At 43.1% G+C, this 15,170-nt stretch overlaps 1 protein-coding gene across 3 annotated transcripts; it reads right to left on the reverse strand.

Moving 5' to 3' along the window:
• Positions 1-2,351: 2,351 nt before the first annotated feature.
• Positions 2,352-14,719, reverse strand: LOC139560401 (ATP-sensitive inward rectifier potassium channel 10-like). Of its 3 annotated transcripts, none has more exons than XM_071377119.1 (6): positions 14,428-14,719; positions 8,847-9,192; positions 7,719-7,930; positions 7,155-7,286; positions 5,107-5,284; positions 2,352-4,765 (listed from the first exon to the last, which is right to left on the reverse strand). In XM_071377119.1, the coding sequence occupies exons 2-6, from the start codon at positions 9,190-9,192 to the stop codon at positions 4,362-4,364; spliced, it is 1,272 nt and encodes a 423-aa protein (XP_071233220.1). In that variant the 5' UTR covers positions 14,428-14,719; the 3' UTR covers positions 2,352-4,361. The 3 variants fall into 3 exon arrangements, with proteins under 3 accessions (XP_071233220.1, XP_071233222.1, XP_071233219.1); XM_071377121.1 differs by lacking the exon at positions 14,428-14,719 and adding an exon at positions 11,760-12,040 and having other exon boundaries at positions 8,847-9,160; XM_071377118.1 differs by lacking the exon at positions 14,428-14,719 and adding an exon at positions 11,760-12,040.
• Positions 14,720-15,170: the final 451 nt, after the last annotated feature.

Genomic DNA, 15,170 nt, shown 5'->3' on the forward strand with positions numbered 1-15,170 from the left:
TGCTTTGTGAGCCCCCCCCCCCCAACCCCGCAACCCCTCTTTTTACGCTGCTGCTACTCTCTGTTTATCATATATGCATAGTCACTTTAACTACACACTCATGTACATACTACCTCAATTGGGCCGACCAACCACTGCTCCCGCACATTGGCTAACCGGGCTATCTGCATTGTGTCCCACCCACCACCCGCCAACCCCTCTTTTACGCTACTGCTACTCTCTGTTCATCATATATGCATAGTCACTTCAACCATATCTACATGTGCATACTACCTCAATCAGCCTGACTAACCGGTGTCTGTATGTAGCCTCGCTACTGTATATAGCCTGTCTTTTTTACTGTTGTTTTTATTTCTTTACCTACCTATTGTTCACCTAATACCTTTTTTTGCACTATTGGTTAGAGCCTGTAAGTAAGCATTTCACTGTAAGGTTTACACCTGTTGTATTCGGCGCACGTGACAAATAAACTTTGATTTGATTTGATGTGCTGTGTTGTTGTCTTAGGTCTCTCTTTTATGTAGTGTCGTGGTGTCTCTCTTGTTGTGATGTGTGTTTTGTCCTATATATCTTTTATTTAAATCCCATCCCCCATGGGAGGCCTATTGCCTTTTGGTAGGCCGTAATTGTGAATAAGAATTTGTTCTTAACTGACTTGCCTAGTGAAGTAAAGGTTAAATAATAATATATATAATAATTACGCTACTCTGTTGAGGTAAAACCATGGTTCTTATGAGGACGACCACATCTAATGTTGGCTTCAACTTGGCCTTCCATACAAATCCTTAACGAAGAAGGATCAACAAATCCTTAACGAAGAAACCTGCTTTTTGGTCACTTTCTCGTTAATAAAACAACGATGGTGAGATTAATGCTATCGCTATTCACGCATGAATTGTGTGCCTGCGTCGGCCATATAGCTGCGTCAAGAAAAATCGCCATGCATGAATCCCATCTATTTGGTCAGGCTATTTCCACATGATTCTCACATATTTTCGAATGTAATAATAATTAGAATATCAAGGTCTAAAAAAGTTATTATTCTTAAAGTGGTAATGGCCTACTTTTTATTTACACTTTTGCATACTTTTTGTGGGGGGGAAGTGTGTCCTATATTAGGCCATCTATATAAATTAAACAATTGCATAAAATTGAGGTCCGTGAAACATACAATTAAGTGCTTGAAAAAGTCCCTGAAAGTCCTTGAATTTGACTTGCCAATGTCTGTATGAACCCTGCTTAAAGGATGTATAGTCCTACAGTAGACCTATGTTGTTATAAAGGTGGAGTTATGGGCAATTTTCATATATTGACTTTTACTCCTCTATGTACACTGCAGAAACATCTATGAAATGTTCGTTTCAAATCATTTTGAAACGTTTATCCCAATGTCACACATTGGCCCCGTTATTTATAGAAAGACCCCATTTGCAAAATGGTTTAAAGATGAACTGATCAAAAAGGTTAGCTGCCTTCAGAGCATCATAGTCGCAGCCTTTGTTAACAACTAATACAGACGTACCTTTGCAATAAAGAACGAGGATATGATGCACACGATTTCAACTATTCCGTTTCATAAAACACTCCTTTTCAGCAACTTTATGAAGTAGAAGTCCATGAAGGTGCACAGAGAGTGTCAGGTTTTTCAGCCCACCTGTATGCGGTCGACTGACAGACATGTCCAAAAATGAGTTGAGCTACGCATGGCGGTCTGTGGTGTGACTTTCTGGTAGTGAGAAGTTTCCATCCTTCAAATGACCTTGTGGCGCAGTTTCCTGTTACTGACTTTCCTGTAGCCTTACTGACACTTTGCTAACTTTTTCTCACAGTAAGAGGCTACATTAAAGTGTAACAATCCAAAATGGCTATATTACTCAATTGTTTATGTTTTTGTTTAATTTGAGTCTTTGTAATCCGACATGTACAGCTTCAAAATATGTTTAAATCTAGAGTATATTCAAAAACTGTTGCCTTGAAGTTACTTCCTCTTCCTCCACTAGCTTTTTACATCCATGACCGGAAATTTCACACAGGATTAACACATTCTGTTTGCAATTCTAACATGTTCCATGGCATGTGAAATGATTTGATAACCTGTTTCCAAATACATTTTAAATGTACTTAGGAACAGAAAATGCGCACCAAACTCAAGTGTTTGTGAAAGCAAAGACAGGGTAGAACGCATTTTCATGTTACAAGCCAATTTGTGCTACAATGAGATTTTGTTATTGTGTAATTATAGTATTTTCAACATGTACATTTCCAGTAGGGCAGCCCCTACCAAATTACTGACACACAAATAGGGGATTCGGTGTAGTAATTAAAATAAATCTTAAAAAATGACTGCTCTATAACTTTGATACTTTTTTTATTTCAAATTAGCTTATGTCGTTAAAGATCTAGAAGACAACATTCAAGTTTTCCAGTGAAAACCTAGACAAGTTGAAGACAAAATATCAAACCTCTCCCACAGTTAATAGTTCATATCGACAAAGCACTCAGGCTTCGAGGGCAATGGCAAAATCATGATCAGACCTGGCTTCAAATATTTACTTCTATGACCAGTTTCCCAGACACCGATTAAGCCTTGACATGGACTAAGAAGCACTTTCAATGGAGAATCTCTCCATTAAACATGTTTTTTAGTCTAAGACGAGGATTCATCTTTGTCTGGGAAACCTGCCCCTTAGCGTTTGCTTCAGTCTGTCTAGACTGCCAGATGGGTGGAGTTTGCCGTTCTGCGACTATTCGATTGGTTCCTTTGCGCCAGGCAAGCTCAATCAAGGTCGGGATTGGTTTTTTTATGATTCCAATTGCATTTGAACCCAAGTCTAATCATGGACACCACACAGTAATCACATTTGCTTCCTCTCAAAACATCTCAGCAATACCAACAGTCCGTGTACGTTCTCCCCTGTAAACCAAATGAAGGCATGGGTTAATATTCTAATCTAAAGCCATGATTAGGTCTTGACACACCTCTCTCAACTTAAGTTACCCCATCCGAATTTCCCCAAAACCTACTTTACACATGAAGCCATGGTTACCACCAGAGGAAGAAATAGAAGCTTGTACTCATGTGAGTCCCTGGGTGTGCATCCCAAATGGCACCCTATTCCATATATAGTGCACTACTTTTGACCAGAGCCCTATGGGCCTTAATCAAAGGTCAAAGGTAGTGCACTATAGGGAATGGAGTGTTTTTTGACTCTATGTTAAGGCAATCTGGTGTCTAGAATAGGCCTAGAACGTATCCTCCTTTTAGCATTGAACCTTCTAAATGGCTGTTTATGATTATTTACAAAAATATTATTTCCTATCAATGTGCTTATAGCCACAGAAACAACACATGGCAAACGGACTGAAGAGAGGAGAATCGGACAAAAATCATAATTGTTAAAATCACAATCATAAAATATGAACAGAAAGCATCATTCGAACATTTCATCCAGTGTTAAAGTGCTTTTAGTTGGGTTAAAAGCACAAATCTACACACATTCCAGTAATATTAAGGGCTAGAAACGCTCCTAAGGTGCAAAGGTACTTAATAAAGTGCTAACTGCATTCCTCTGAATCAACAATAACAGATATAGCTGTGCAGAAAATGCACACTGACGACTATACACAGCACCTTATAATCGTCTTCTCTCGTCTTCTTCATATGCAGTCAAAGTCCACAACAGGTCGACATTCTTTTTTGTATTGATACATTAGTGTTATCATTTCAACAAAGTGCTTCAAGCTAGCATATTCTACAGTACATTGGCACGTACCAATAACAAAATCAGAAAACGTTCTAAAGTGTTAAATATTTGTATGTTTTTACAGTGTATTTATGGACGGATGTCCAGTACGTTGGCAGAGAAGCATCAGTACAAAGGCTGAATCCCAAATGGCACCCTATTCCCTAATAGTGCACTACTTTGGGCCCGTAGGGGATATAAAGGGAATAGGGTGACATTTGTGATCCACCCTAAGCATTCAAAGCTTTTCCAGGGGCTTCCCCCTCTCCAGCCATAACACACTTTGCCCCTCTATATTTCTATACGTACCAATTTCATGTAAATAAACAACAAGCAATGAATTAATCATTTGAATATTTGTAGTAAACTGTAACAGACCCTGCTTAGAATCCAGTGTATGCCAGACCTAGGTTCATATACTTTTTACATCTTTCAAATATTTTGAGTTTGCTTTAGTCTTACTGAAGTGCCAGATGGGCAGGGTTTGCGGTTTCCTGACTATTCTATTGGTTCCATTAAGCCAGGCAAAGCTCAATCAAGCACGGACAAAAGTATTTGAAATTATTTCCAATAGTATTTGAACCCAGGTCTGGTGTATGCGTCTCAGTGTGTAGGCTCTCAGACATTGCTGATGCGGACACTGAGAGGGCTACTGTCTCTGACCCTCCCTCTCCCTTCCTCTCCTCTCTCCCTGTAGCTTTGCTCCAATCGGATCTTCTCCGGGTCAGTCCCCTCCACCCCCCCTCCTACTCCTCCTCCGTTGCCATGGTAGCTCTGTGGGCGGGATGTTTTGAAGAGGGGCATGGTCTTGGTTTTGGCCACTTTGTCGAAGAAGGCAAAGTCGGCCACGTACTTCCCTGAGGGGGAGAGGGAGACCACAGGAGGGAACTCGTACCCCCACAGGATCTCGTCAGGCAGGTATGAGGTACGCACCTGGCAGGTGGCTGAGGTGGGCTCTACCGTGGCACTCATGATAACCAGCAGCTCAAAGTCCGCCAGCTCAGGATCTGTCCATCCCCCGCCTGAGGAGAGAGAGAGAGAGAGAGAGAGAGAGAGAGAGAGAGAGAGAGAGAGAGAGAGAGAGAGAGAGAGAGAGAGAGAGAGAGAGAGAGAGAGAGAGAGAGAGAGAGAGAGAGAGAGAAGCACAAATATCTCAAATTAAAGGCCCTGACACACACACAAACACACAGATCCATTCCCGTAGTTCTACACTGGTCCCAAATGGCACTCTATAACCTACGCAGTGCACTGCTTTTGACCAGAGCCCATAGGGTCCTGGTCAAAAGTAGTGCACTATATAGGGTATAGGGTGCCATTTGGGACGCACTCACAGATCCATTCCCACAGTAATAACCAGGCGTACCCTTGGCGGCCCAGGCCCTGAGCGGGCTGTTGTCGTCTATGATGTGGTAAAATGTGAGGGGGAGGATGAGGAAGGGGCTGTCGCTGGACGTGTCCACCTGGAAGGGAACGTTCCTCTGGTCCAGACGCACCGTCTCCCCCTCCTTAGTATGAGATGTCTGCAGCAGCTTCCCCGTCACCTAGGGGGCGCACACAATCCCTAGGGCAGGTGTTTTCAAACTGAGGTCTGCGGACACCCAGGGTTCCACAAGGGGGTGCCAGGGGGTCCGTGGAAAATGTTTATAAATAAACAAAAAGCATTTTTTTCTTATTTTTTTTTACACTAAATTAAATGTTGTTGTTTTTATAATACCTACAGAACATGTGTTTGGTAAAATATTGATCAATCTTCATATCTTTCCTATCCACCCCCAATGGCAATTACATTTTTTGATCAGTATACAAATAACCTTTGTATTTTCCTGTCTCACTCTGCTCTGGGGCCCCGACCTCCAGGGGGCCCCAACTAATATTATTAGCGGCAGGGTGCAAAGGCCCCCAAACAAAACTCTAGCCCCAAAAGGCTAGAGCAGGCCCTGCTCAGACAGCATATTTGTGTAGAATATTTGTGCTGGGGACAATAAAAGGCCACTCCAGAATGTGCAGTTTTGTCACACAACACAATGACACAGAGGTCTCAATGTTTTGAGGGAGCATGCAATTGGCACGCTGACTGCAGGAGCTGTTGCCAGAGAATTTCATTTCTCTACCGCAAGCCACCTCCGATATCATTTTAGAGAATTTGGCAATACTGTACTTCCAACCAGCCTCGCAACCGCAGACCACGTGTAACAACGCCAGCCCAGGACTTCCACATCTGGCTTCTTCACCTGCGGGATCATCTGAGAACAGCCACCTGGACAGCTGATGAAACTGTGGGTTTGCACAAGCAAAGAATTTCTGCACAACCTGTCAGAGACCATTTCAGGGAAGCTCATCTGCTTGCTCGTCATCCTCACCAGGGTCTTGACCTGATTGCAGTTTGGCGTCGTAACCAACCTCAGTGGGCAAAAGCTCACCTTCGATGGCCACTGGCACGCTGGGCAAGTGTGCTCTTCATGGATGAATCCCGGTTTTAACTGTACCAGGCAGATGACAGGCAGCAGGTATGGCGTCATTTGGGCGAACGGTTTGTTGATGTCAACGTTGTGAACAGAGTGTCCCATGGTGGTGGTGGGGTTATGTTATGGGCAGGCATAAGTTACGGACAACGAACACAATTGAATTTTACAGATGGCAATTTGAATACACAGAGATACCATGACGAGATCCTATGGCCCATTGTTGTGCCATTCAACCGCCGCAATCACCTCATGTTTCATCATGATCATGCACGGACGGCCCCATGTCGCAAGGATCTGTACACAATTCCTGGAAGCTGAAAGTGCGACAGTTCTTCCATGGCCTGCATACTCACCAGACATGTCACCCATTGAGCATGTTTGGGATGCTCTGGATCGACATGTACGACAGCGGGTTCCAGTTCCCGCCAATATCCAGCAACTTTGAAGAGGAGTGGGACAACATTCCACAGGCCACAATCAACAGCCTGATCAACTCTATGTGAAGAGAGTGGTCACACCAGATACTGACTGGTTTTCTGATCCACGCCCCTACCTTATAGATTAGTGCCAAATTAATGTATTTCAATTGACTGATTTCCTAATATGAACTGTAACTCAGTAAAAAAATATATATAATATTTTTGTTCAGTGTACTTTACACTTGCTGTTGAACACACATTACATCCTCTGTAGAGATTTGAATGACATCACATGAGAATCTCACAATGAGTATATCACAAACAGAATACCAGTTAAGAGGATCATTCTACACACACACACACACACACACACACACACACACACACACACACACACACACACACACACACACACACACACACACACACACACACACACACACACACACACACACACACACACACACACACACACACACACACACACACACACACACACACACACACACACACAGTTGAGCAGTTACCTGGCACCCCAGCAGCAGGCTCTTCCGCATGTTGGCCACTCGGATCATGAGGCAGGGCCGTCCTTCGTGACTGGACACCACGGCGTGCTGGCTAAACTTCACCGTCTCACCTCGCTTCTTTGGCCGAGCCACCTGAGGAAAGCAGTGAAGACTATTGTATCTTGAGTTCAGGTATTGGTGTCAATTTCCATTTTAATTTAGTCAGTTCAGGAGGCGTTCAACAATTGAAGTACACATAGAAGTTAATGGGCAATTCAACTGACCGCAACAATGTGTGTATCAGAGATTTCATTTGGCGATGATGACCCAAGTGATGTAAGAAGGTATAAAGGACAAAACACACCATGCCAACGAACGTTTGAAAGCAGTGGGTGGTCATGCAATCACCAGCTGGGAGTCCATTATTGGTGGAAATTCAAAATGTAGAATAGGCGGGGAAAAGAACAGAACATGACGGCAAATGTTCTGTTCAGAAGCGATAGGACGGTCATCTGCTGCTTTTAACCGTTCATTGGCACGGTGTGTTTAATCCTCAAGTGCAGTGCTCAGTGAGCCATACTGTACCTTGGCGAGGAAGGTTCCGGTGATGAAGATCTCCAGCACCATGGTGATGACGAGTTGAAGGATCAGGAGGATGATGGCGGCTGGACATTCCTCTGTGATGCAACGGAAGCCGTAGCCAATGGTGGTCTGGGACTCCAGCGAGAACAGGAATGCCCCAGTCAGCGTCTGCATCTGCAGCACACACGGGGTGTGGTTCGACGGCGGGTTGAACTCTGAGAGGGCCCAGGAGAGAGAGAGAGGGAGACAGAGAGAGTAGAGAAAGTGAGAAAGAGAGAGGAGAGAGGACAGAGAAAGAAAGGAGAGGGAAAGAGTGAGGTGAGACGAGAGAGAGAGCAAAGGGAGATTGAGAGGAAGAAAGAAAGAGAGAGAGGACAGAGGCCTTTTCTCAATTAGATTTGCTCAACTCCTGCATCCTCTCTCTGTCCTCTCTGGCCTCCTTTGGAAAAAGGTCAAAGGTAATCGAAGAGAGGAGATGAGGAGAGTGAACGTGGACGAAAATGCGCTTGTATGAAATGAGAAGGTCCTTCTCCACTCGCAGGTCATTTACAGGGCTGGATCTCAAAATACATGTGTGAAGTGATAAAAACAAATTAAGTTAGTTGTGGAAGCCATTTTGTAGGTATTAAGATAAGTAGCATACCGTTTTTAAATGTGTGCATGCTTTTCTCTTTCGACAATACAACAGCTGTTTCAAAGGGGGTGCGGCAGATATCAGAACTCTTCTGCTGTACGATACACTTGTGCTTCCTCGCCACTTAGGAGGCTATCGAGGAGGGGAGGACCATCTTAACCTTGCCTACTAAAGAATTGACACACTCCTTGACCACTTATTGGTTTCCGGGTCACGGAGGAGAGAGGACGGAGGAGAACAGACAGAGGACGGACTTTTGCCCAAACAAGAAAAAGGCCAGAGAGTGAGAGGAGAGATTGGGAAAGGGGCTCTGGTCAGAAGTAGTGCAGTAACTATATAGGGAGTAACGTGCCATTTTGGACAGCCAATGTACGTAACACAAAACTTAGTTGGTGGTTTTTGTTTAGTTTTACAGATCTAAAACAACAGTGGGACAGCGAATTGTACTGTATTATTGAGGATTTTGAAAAAAGTCTCCATTCTCTCCACTCTCTCACCCAGCAGATCTCCATGCACTAATGCCACCAGGTACCACAGAACCCCGAACAGGAACCACGTCCCCGTGAAGGTGAGGGTGAAGAGAAAGAACTTCCACCGCCACTGCATATCCAGGAACGTCGTCCAGAGGTCACGCATGTACAGGGCCGACCGCCCGCTGATGTGTTCGATGCGTACGTTACTCCGCCCATCCTTGGACAGAACACGTCTCCGCCTCCTCAAGGTCCCGCCCCCGCCGGAGCCCCCGGCGCCCAGTAGGGGCTTTAGAACGTCCGTCTGCGTCTGCGAGTGACACACCTTCTGAGGGGAGCAGCTTCGGGAGGAAGGGGGCGTGGCAGATGTCATCTGTCAACGCAACAGGAAGGAAGGAAAGACTGATTAGGGGACGTCTTTGTCGCAGTAACAGGCCATGAAATAATAACTGTAAATAATGTTTAGGCATCCTGTAGGACCGATGTTAACCAGTTAACCAGTGCTATTAAGATTATATTCTGAAACCACACCAGGAGCAACAAAAGAGCATTGCAATTTATTAACATTTAGAAAGTCACTCGAGCTTTGGTAGACAAACATCAAAACCAGTTGTCAGAGTTGAGTCTCAAAATGGCAATGTAGGACTATAAAATGCATTACTGTACTTTCGCATTACTTTTGTAATGCGAAAGTACTGCGCTGTAGCCTTTAAGGAAGAGGGTACCATTTAAGATGCAACTCAGGTTTCTGTGTCGAGTTAAAAAATCTTTGCTGGAAGATTGCAGAACAGATGAAGACACAAACACAACATGACGAGGGACCAAACAAGCACATGCTGTACGAACGCAGATTCCACACACTGTGTGCCCCAAATGGCAACCTATTCCCTCACTAATTTTGACCAGGGCCCTATGGGCTCTTGTCAAAAGTAATACACTGTATAGTTAATAGGGTGTCATTTGGGACAGAGGCAAAAAGTCCTACACAGTAACAACGTTTCCATCCACAGTTTTTCATCCAAAGTCATACCACAGCGAGTCGCGATGATATGGTGTGTGGTCCTCCCACTACGACTCAGGAAGACATGCAGTTTATTATGCTACAGATGGAATAAGTTATGATGAATTTTACAGGGTGGTGAAAGTGTCCGGTGGTGAGCTTGATGCTCCTTTCCAATAAATATCGAAGGTCTTATTCTGGTGACATGATGATCGATGCTTGGTTGCCGCTTGACAAATAAACATATTCTTGCACTTTTGTCCATGATAATCTCATCATGTAGGCTGTACTCGTACTGTATCTGCAAGCTGTTGACTAGAGCACATTAACCAATACCAGAGTGGGCACATTTGCTATATAACGCAAATTGTTTTGTGACAAAGCCATTGAAAATACGATGGAAACCCATGTTTGATTACTATGTCTTTTTTATTCACTCGCAATTGAACTGCAAAAGTTATTTTTATGTGCACTGTGTCATTACGCACAGACTTTTATCCACAACAAGTCAGTTTGATGGAAACATATCTCTGGTATGACAATTTGCACTTTGTATCGACGCGGATTTTTGAATATTCGCATGAAAGTCTGTCGCCAATTGGATGGAAACCTAGCTAATGACATTCTCTCACTTACTTCCACAAAGCACGTAGACCAGAAGTTGAACATGGCAAAGAAGAAGTGGGAGAGACACAAATGAGAGATAAAATCATTGATAAGGGAAATGGGAATAAGAAGGAGGTGTAGAATTAGGATGACCAGATTAACATTACTGCATCAAAACAGACAATAGATACCTCTCTCACTTTGTGAGCCGTACAAAAAGGGAAACTGGACCGATTAAATTAAGGCCAATGCTCTGTTAAAAACACTGAGTTTATCTAGATGAAGTTAAAAAGAGACGTGACTGTGCTGTTGATTCCAAATAGAGGGCCCTTTAGTGGACAAAGAGTGAACTTCTGTCTAGAAACAGGATATGGTGATAAGAGTTAACAAGGAAGATGGCCAAAATTCCCTTTCTGGTTGCCCTGCACCTTTCAAGCCGTGTCCCTTCTTGAATTCAAATGGGAATTCACCAACTCCTAGAGGTCAGTGAATGATATAAATTCTTCTTTATTGTTAAAACCAATACCCGTTGGCCCGTAGCATAGCCTTCATCAGGGTTTTACAGATGGAAAATTAAGGAGGCTTTTATAGGCCTTCCGTTCTTACCTCTGATGCTGGTCTCTCTCTCTCTCTCTCTCTCTCTCTCTCTCTCTCTCTCTCTCTCTCTCTCTCTCTCTCTCTCTCTCTCTCTCTCTCTCTCTCTCTCTCTCTCTCTCTCTCACACACACACACACACACACACACACACACACACACACACACACACACACACACACACACACACACACACACACACACACACACACACACACACACACACACACACACACACACACACACACACACACACACACACACACACACACACACACACACACAGTATTCCCCCAAATGTGTGTCACTGATGTTACCAGGCAGTGATTGTAGTCTACGGCAGGAGTATAGTAATAAGACCTTTTAAAATCACATTGACAAAAAAACACAATGTTCTAATGCACACACACACGACATAGACACACACACACGAAATTCCAACTAAGTGACGTAAAATAAACACTGAAATAGCTCCGCTACAATGCAGAGTTTTACGTAAGCAATTACTGTTAATTACACATCTCTGGTTATGCAACTCTTTCATCGTTACAATGACAGTATTGAGAACTTTCACCGTGTCCCCCTTCATCCCTCTCTCCCTCTCTCACACACACGCTCTTTCTTTCTCATCCTCCCTTTTTTTCTGAATGTGCAGCCTCTAGGCCTACAACTTGTACACAAGAAGATAACATCGTATTAATAAAAACTTGAACAAAAGAAGAAGCGTAACCAATCAATACCTTTCCAATAGGATGTATTCCATCTCCATGACAACACATCTACTTTTGTACAACGGTATTATTACTGTAATATCAGAATGATCAACTGAATCAAAACTTCTCCCTCTCAACTACAAAGGCGTTTTGCATGTTTTCCTGATCTCCCTATCCTTTTCCTTTCCCTCTCCTGCTCCCTCTCTCACCCTCTTGCTCTCTCTCCCTTTCTATCGCTCGCTCGCTCGCTCTCTCCCTCTCTATGTCTCCTCTCTCTCCTGTGTACACAGGAATGCTTTGTTTGGGTCAGAGATGAAAGGAACAAAAGAGACCATTGACAAAAACGACTGTCTGTGTGTGCGTGCGCGTGCGCGCGCGCGTGTGCGTGCGTGCGTGCGTGTGTGCGTGTGTGCGTGTGTGTGTGTGTGTGTGCGTGTGTGCGTGCGCGCATGTGCGCGTGCGCGCGTGCGTGCGTGCGTGTGCGTGTGTGTGTGTGTGTGTGTGTGTGCCTGTTGTGTGAAAGGAAAAGAGAGAAAGAGGTCTGTGACAAAAGGCCCTCGTTAATATTCCAGAGTGTAGAGTAATCCCCCACAAGTAGATACTGAAACACGCTATTACCCCCACTGTTGCCCCCATTCCCTCTCTCCCTTATCTCTCTCTTCCTCGCTTTCTTTCTCCTTCCCCGCTCTCGTTCTTTATCGCTCACACCGTCTCCCTCCCTCTCCATCTCTCTCACACACACACACCAATCGTAGTTCCTTGTGTACTAGGGTTGCTGCACAGCATAGAAAGAAGTCGTCATAACATAAAGTTAATTACCACCTTAGTTTACACAGATCAGTGCTTCCAGATCCGTACGGAATAGTTCCATACAGCTGTTCCTCTCATCGCTAGCTACTGTTATTATTGACTAACACTATTCCATCCAGACCACCCTAAAGCTGCTTTTCGACTGTCACACCGGTGTTTCACTGGTGAATTCACCCTGAAGTTATACCAGGGAACTTGTGTTTCCTTAGCTAGGGCTGACACTGAGGACTTGTGAAGAGCAGAATCAACAACCTCTGCATAATCAAAACGATTGCTAAGTAGACCAAACTGATGGTCAAACCATAGAGCTCCACAACCCCTCAGGTTCCACTCTCTGCTCTAGGACCACAATGGCAATAAGTAGTAAAACATGTTTTTTGGTGTTATCCTCAATTATTGTAAATGTACTGTATCCACATTTGTGGTTGAATTGTGTTTGATATTGTCCAGTAAATCAAATCAAATGTAAAAATATATATTTTTTAAAATCCATATGCTGTCCTCTGTTCCTCTATTGTTTTGGTTAACTCAGGGATCATTAAAAATTGATGCAATTTTTACAAAAACTTTAATTCATTTGACTTCTTTAATTGATTGGCGTCAATTTGAATTGACCCCAACCCATGCAGTAGACATGTAACATGGTGCAGGAATCCCCGAAGCTGTGGTGAAAATTTGTTTCCTTTATTAGCCTACTCTTTGGTTAACTCTCTGGCATACACCAATTGTCATTTATCACCCCCAAATAAGAGTACATTACTGTGTGGGTAAATTTTTTTAAATGATAGGCATTAGGTTGATGTGTATTTGACCATAAACAAACATCTGAAATAAACACATTTTAGGATGTTAAAGGGTCATGCCTTTTGATCAACAGTCATATGTCAGGTGCTTCTACACCTGCATTGCTTGCTGTTTGGGGTTTTAGGCTGGGTTTCTGTACAGCACTTTGAGATATCAGCTGATGTACGAAGGGCTATATAAAATAAATTTGATTTGATTTGATGTCACTCATCAACTGCAAAACCTTCCCACTGACTCCTCACTAAAAACAGCCAAATGACATGTTATGAGATGAAAAGGTAGTCAATGAAAACTAGAGAAATTGATCATGTAAATGTAATATCTCCTCTTCGTATTTATTGAGGTATTAATGTAGGCTACTCTGATGTAAGTCCTTAAGCAACCTTGAAATATTAACTAATAAATACCTGTTGTTTCATTTTCATCTGATAGCATAGTGTTGCAGCAGAATAGTTTTTTTTGCTACAGACAGCTATATACAGGACTAGTAAAGGCCCGGTACACTACTTTTGTTAATATTTTTTATTAATATATATATATATTATTATTATAATTTTTTTTTCAGGGATGTGGGTCTTATTCTGGTGACATGATGATCGATGCTTGGCGGCCTTTTGACTTGGCTCTTTTTCCCATAATAATCTCATCTTGTAGGTAGGCACCCGCACTGTATCTGTGAGCTGTTGGCCAGTGCAAAGACCAGAGTGGGCACATTCGCTACATATTGCAATTTTTGTTGTGACAAAACGATCCGTAGAGTTTAACATGAGATGGAAACCCATTTACTTGTCTTTTTTTAACCGCAAAAGTTATTTGGAAGTTTTGATGTGCCCCATGTCGTCACACACATCTTTTTTTATCTGCAACAAGGCAATTTGATGGAAACACGGTTTAGAACATTTGCAAGGAAATCTGTCGCCAATTGGATGGAAACCTAGCTAGTAATACTGTAATTGATCGTCCTATTATAATTTCCCCATCTAAATTTGGAGAGTAGGCCTAATTGAAAGGCCAATCAGCAAAACACATTTATATCTTTATCTGAAGTGATACTTATTTGCCCCCAAAAAGTTGAACTTACCTTGATGTGTCTTGCAAGCCGTGTTTAAAAACTAATTGAAACGTGCGGCAGAAGAAGGCAAGGTTCTTCTAGTACTAAACCGTAAGACTCCTTGACATTTGTCTAGTGCACTTGTCGGCATTGTTATCATACGCATGCTCATGCAACCCAGTCATTGCAATCCAACTTGGATGGTGTATTGGAAGAAACTACAGTAAGATTGTCAACTAGAAATAGATAGCCTATACCTTCTTTAAAATACACAAAACTATCATTGATAGCCCGGGCTCTTCTCTTGAACCAAGCCGTAGATTTGTGACAAGATTTGTGTTGGGGTTTATAAGTGGTCAGTTGATCTCTCTCTCTCTCTCTCTCTCTCTCTCTCTCTCTCTCTCTCTCTCTCTCTCTCTCTCTCTCTCTCTCTCTCTCTCTCTCTCTCTCTCATATTCTCGGCTGGCCATGTAATTGCTGTAATTGGCAGTACTTCGTCAATAGGCCTATCCTACCGAGCATGTCCGATGATGGCTCTCGTCCAGGGTGTTACATGCGTATTGCTGATGCTTAAGACTCATCGTCTAGCCGCACGTAACGCACCGGACCAGAGCTAGTCCGCATCTTGCTGCGGTGGTTTGAAGTGTTGCAGTTTGGCCGTTAACTGTCTTTGCGGACGCATTATCTGCAGTGCCAATGTGCTTATTAACCCCTTAGTCATCTTTACCAAATATAAATAACATATCTCTACGAAATTAACTCTATACTGAATT

This window comes from Salvelinus alpinus, chromosome 30 (assembly GCF_045679555.1).
Source record: "Salvelinus alpinus chromosome 30, SLU_Salpinus.1, whole genome shotgun sequence".
NCBI lineage: Eukaryota > Metazoa > Chordata > Actinopteri > Salmoniformes > Salmonidae > Salvelinus > Salvelinus alpinus.

Coding starts and splice junctions, on each gene's coding strand:
- LOC139560401 (XM_071377118.1), bottom strand. CDS start 11,798: ATGTGTTGTCATGGAGATGGAATACATCCTATTGGAAAG. Junction 7,931..8,846: donor AGTGCATGGAGATCTGCTGG/GTGAGAGAGTGG, acceptor GGGCCCTCTCAG/AGTTCAACCCGCCGTCGAAC. Junction 7,287..7,718: donor CCGGAACCTTCCTCGCCAAG/GTACAGTATGGC, acceptor TGCTTTCCTCAG/GTGGCTCGGCCAAAGAAGCG.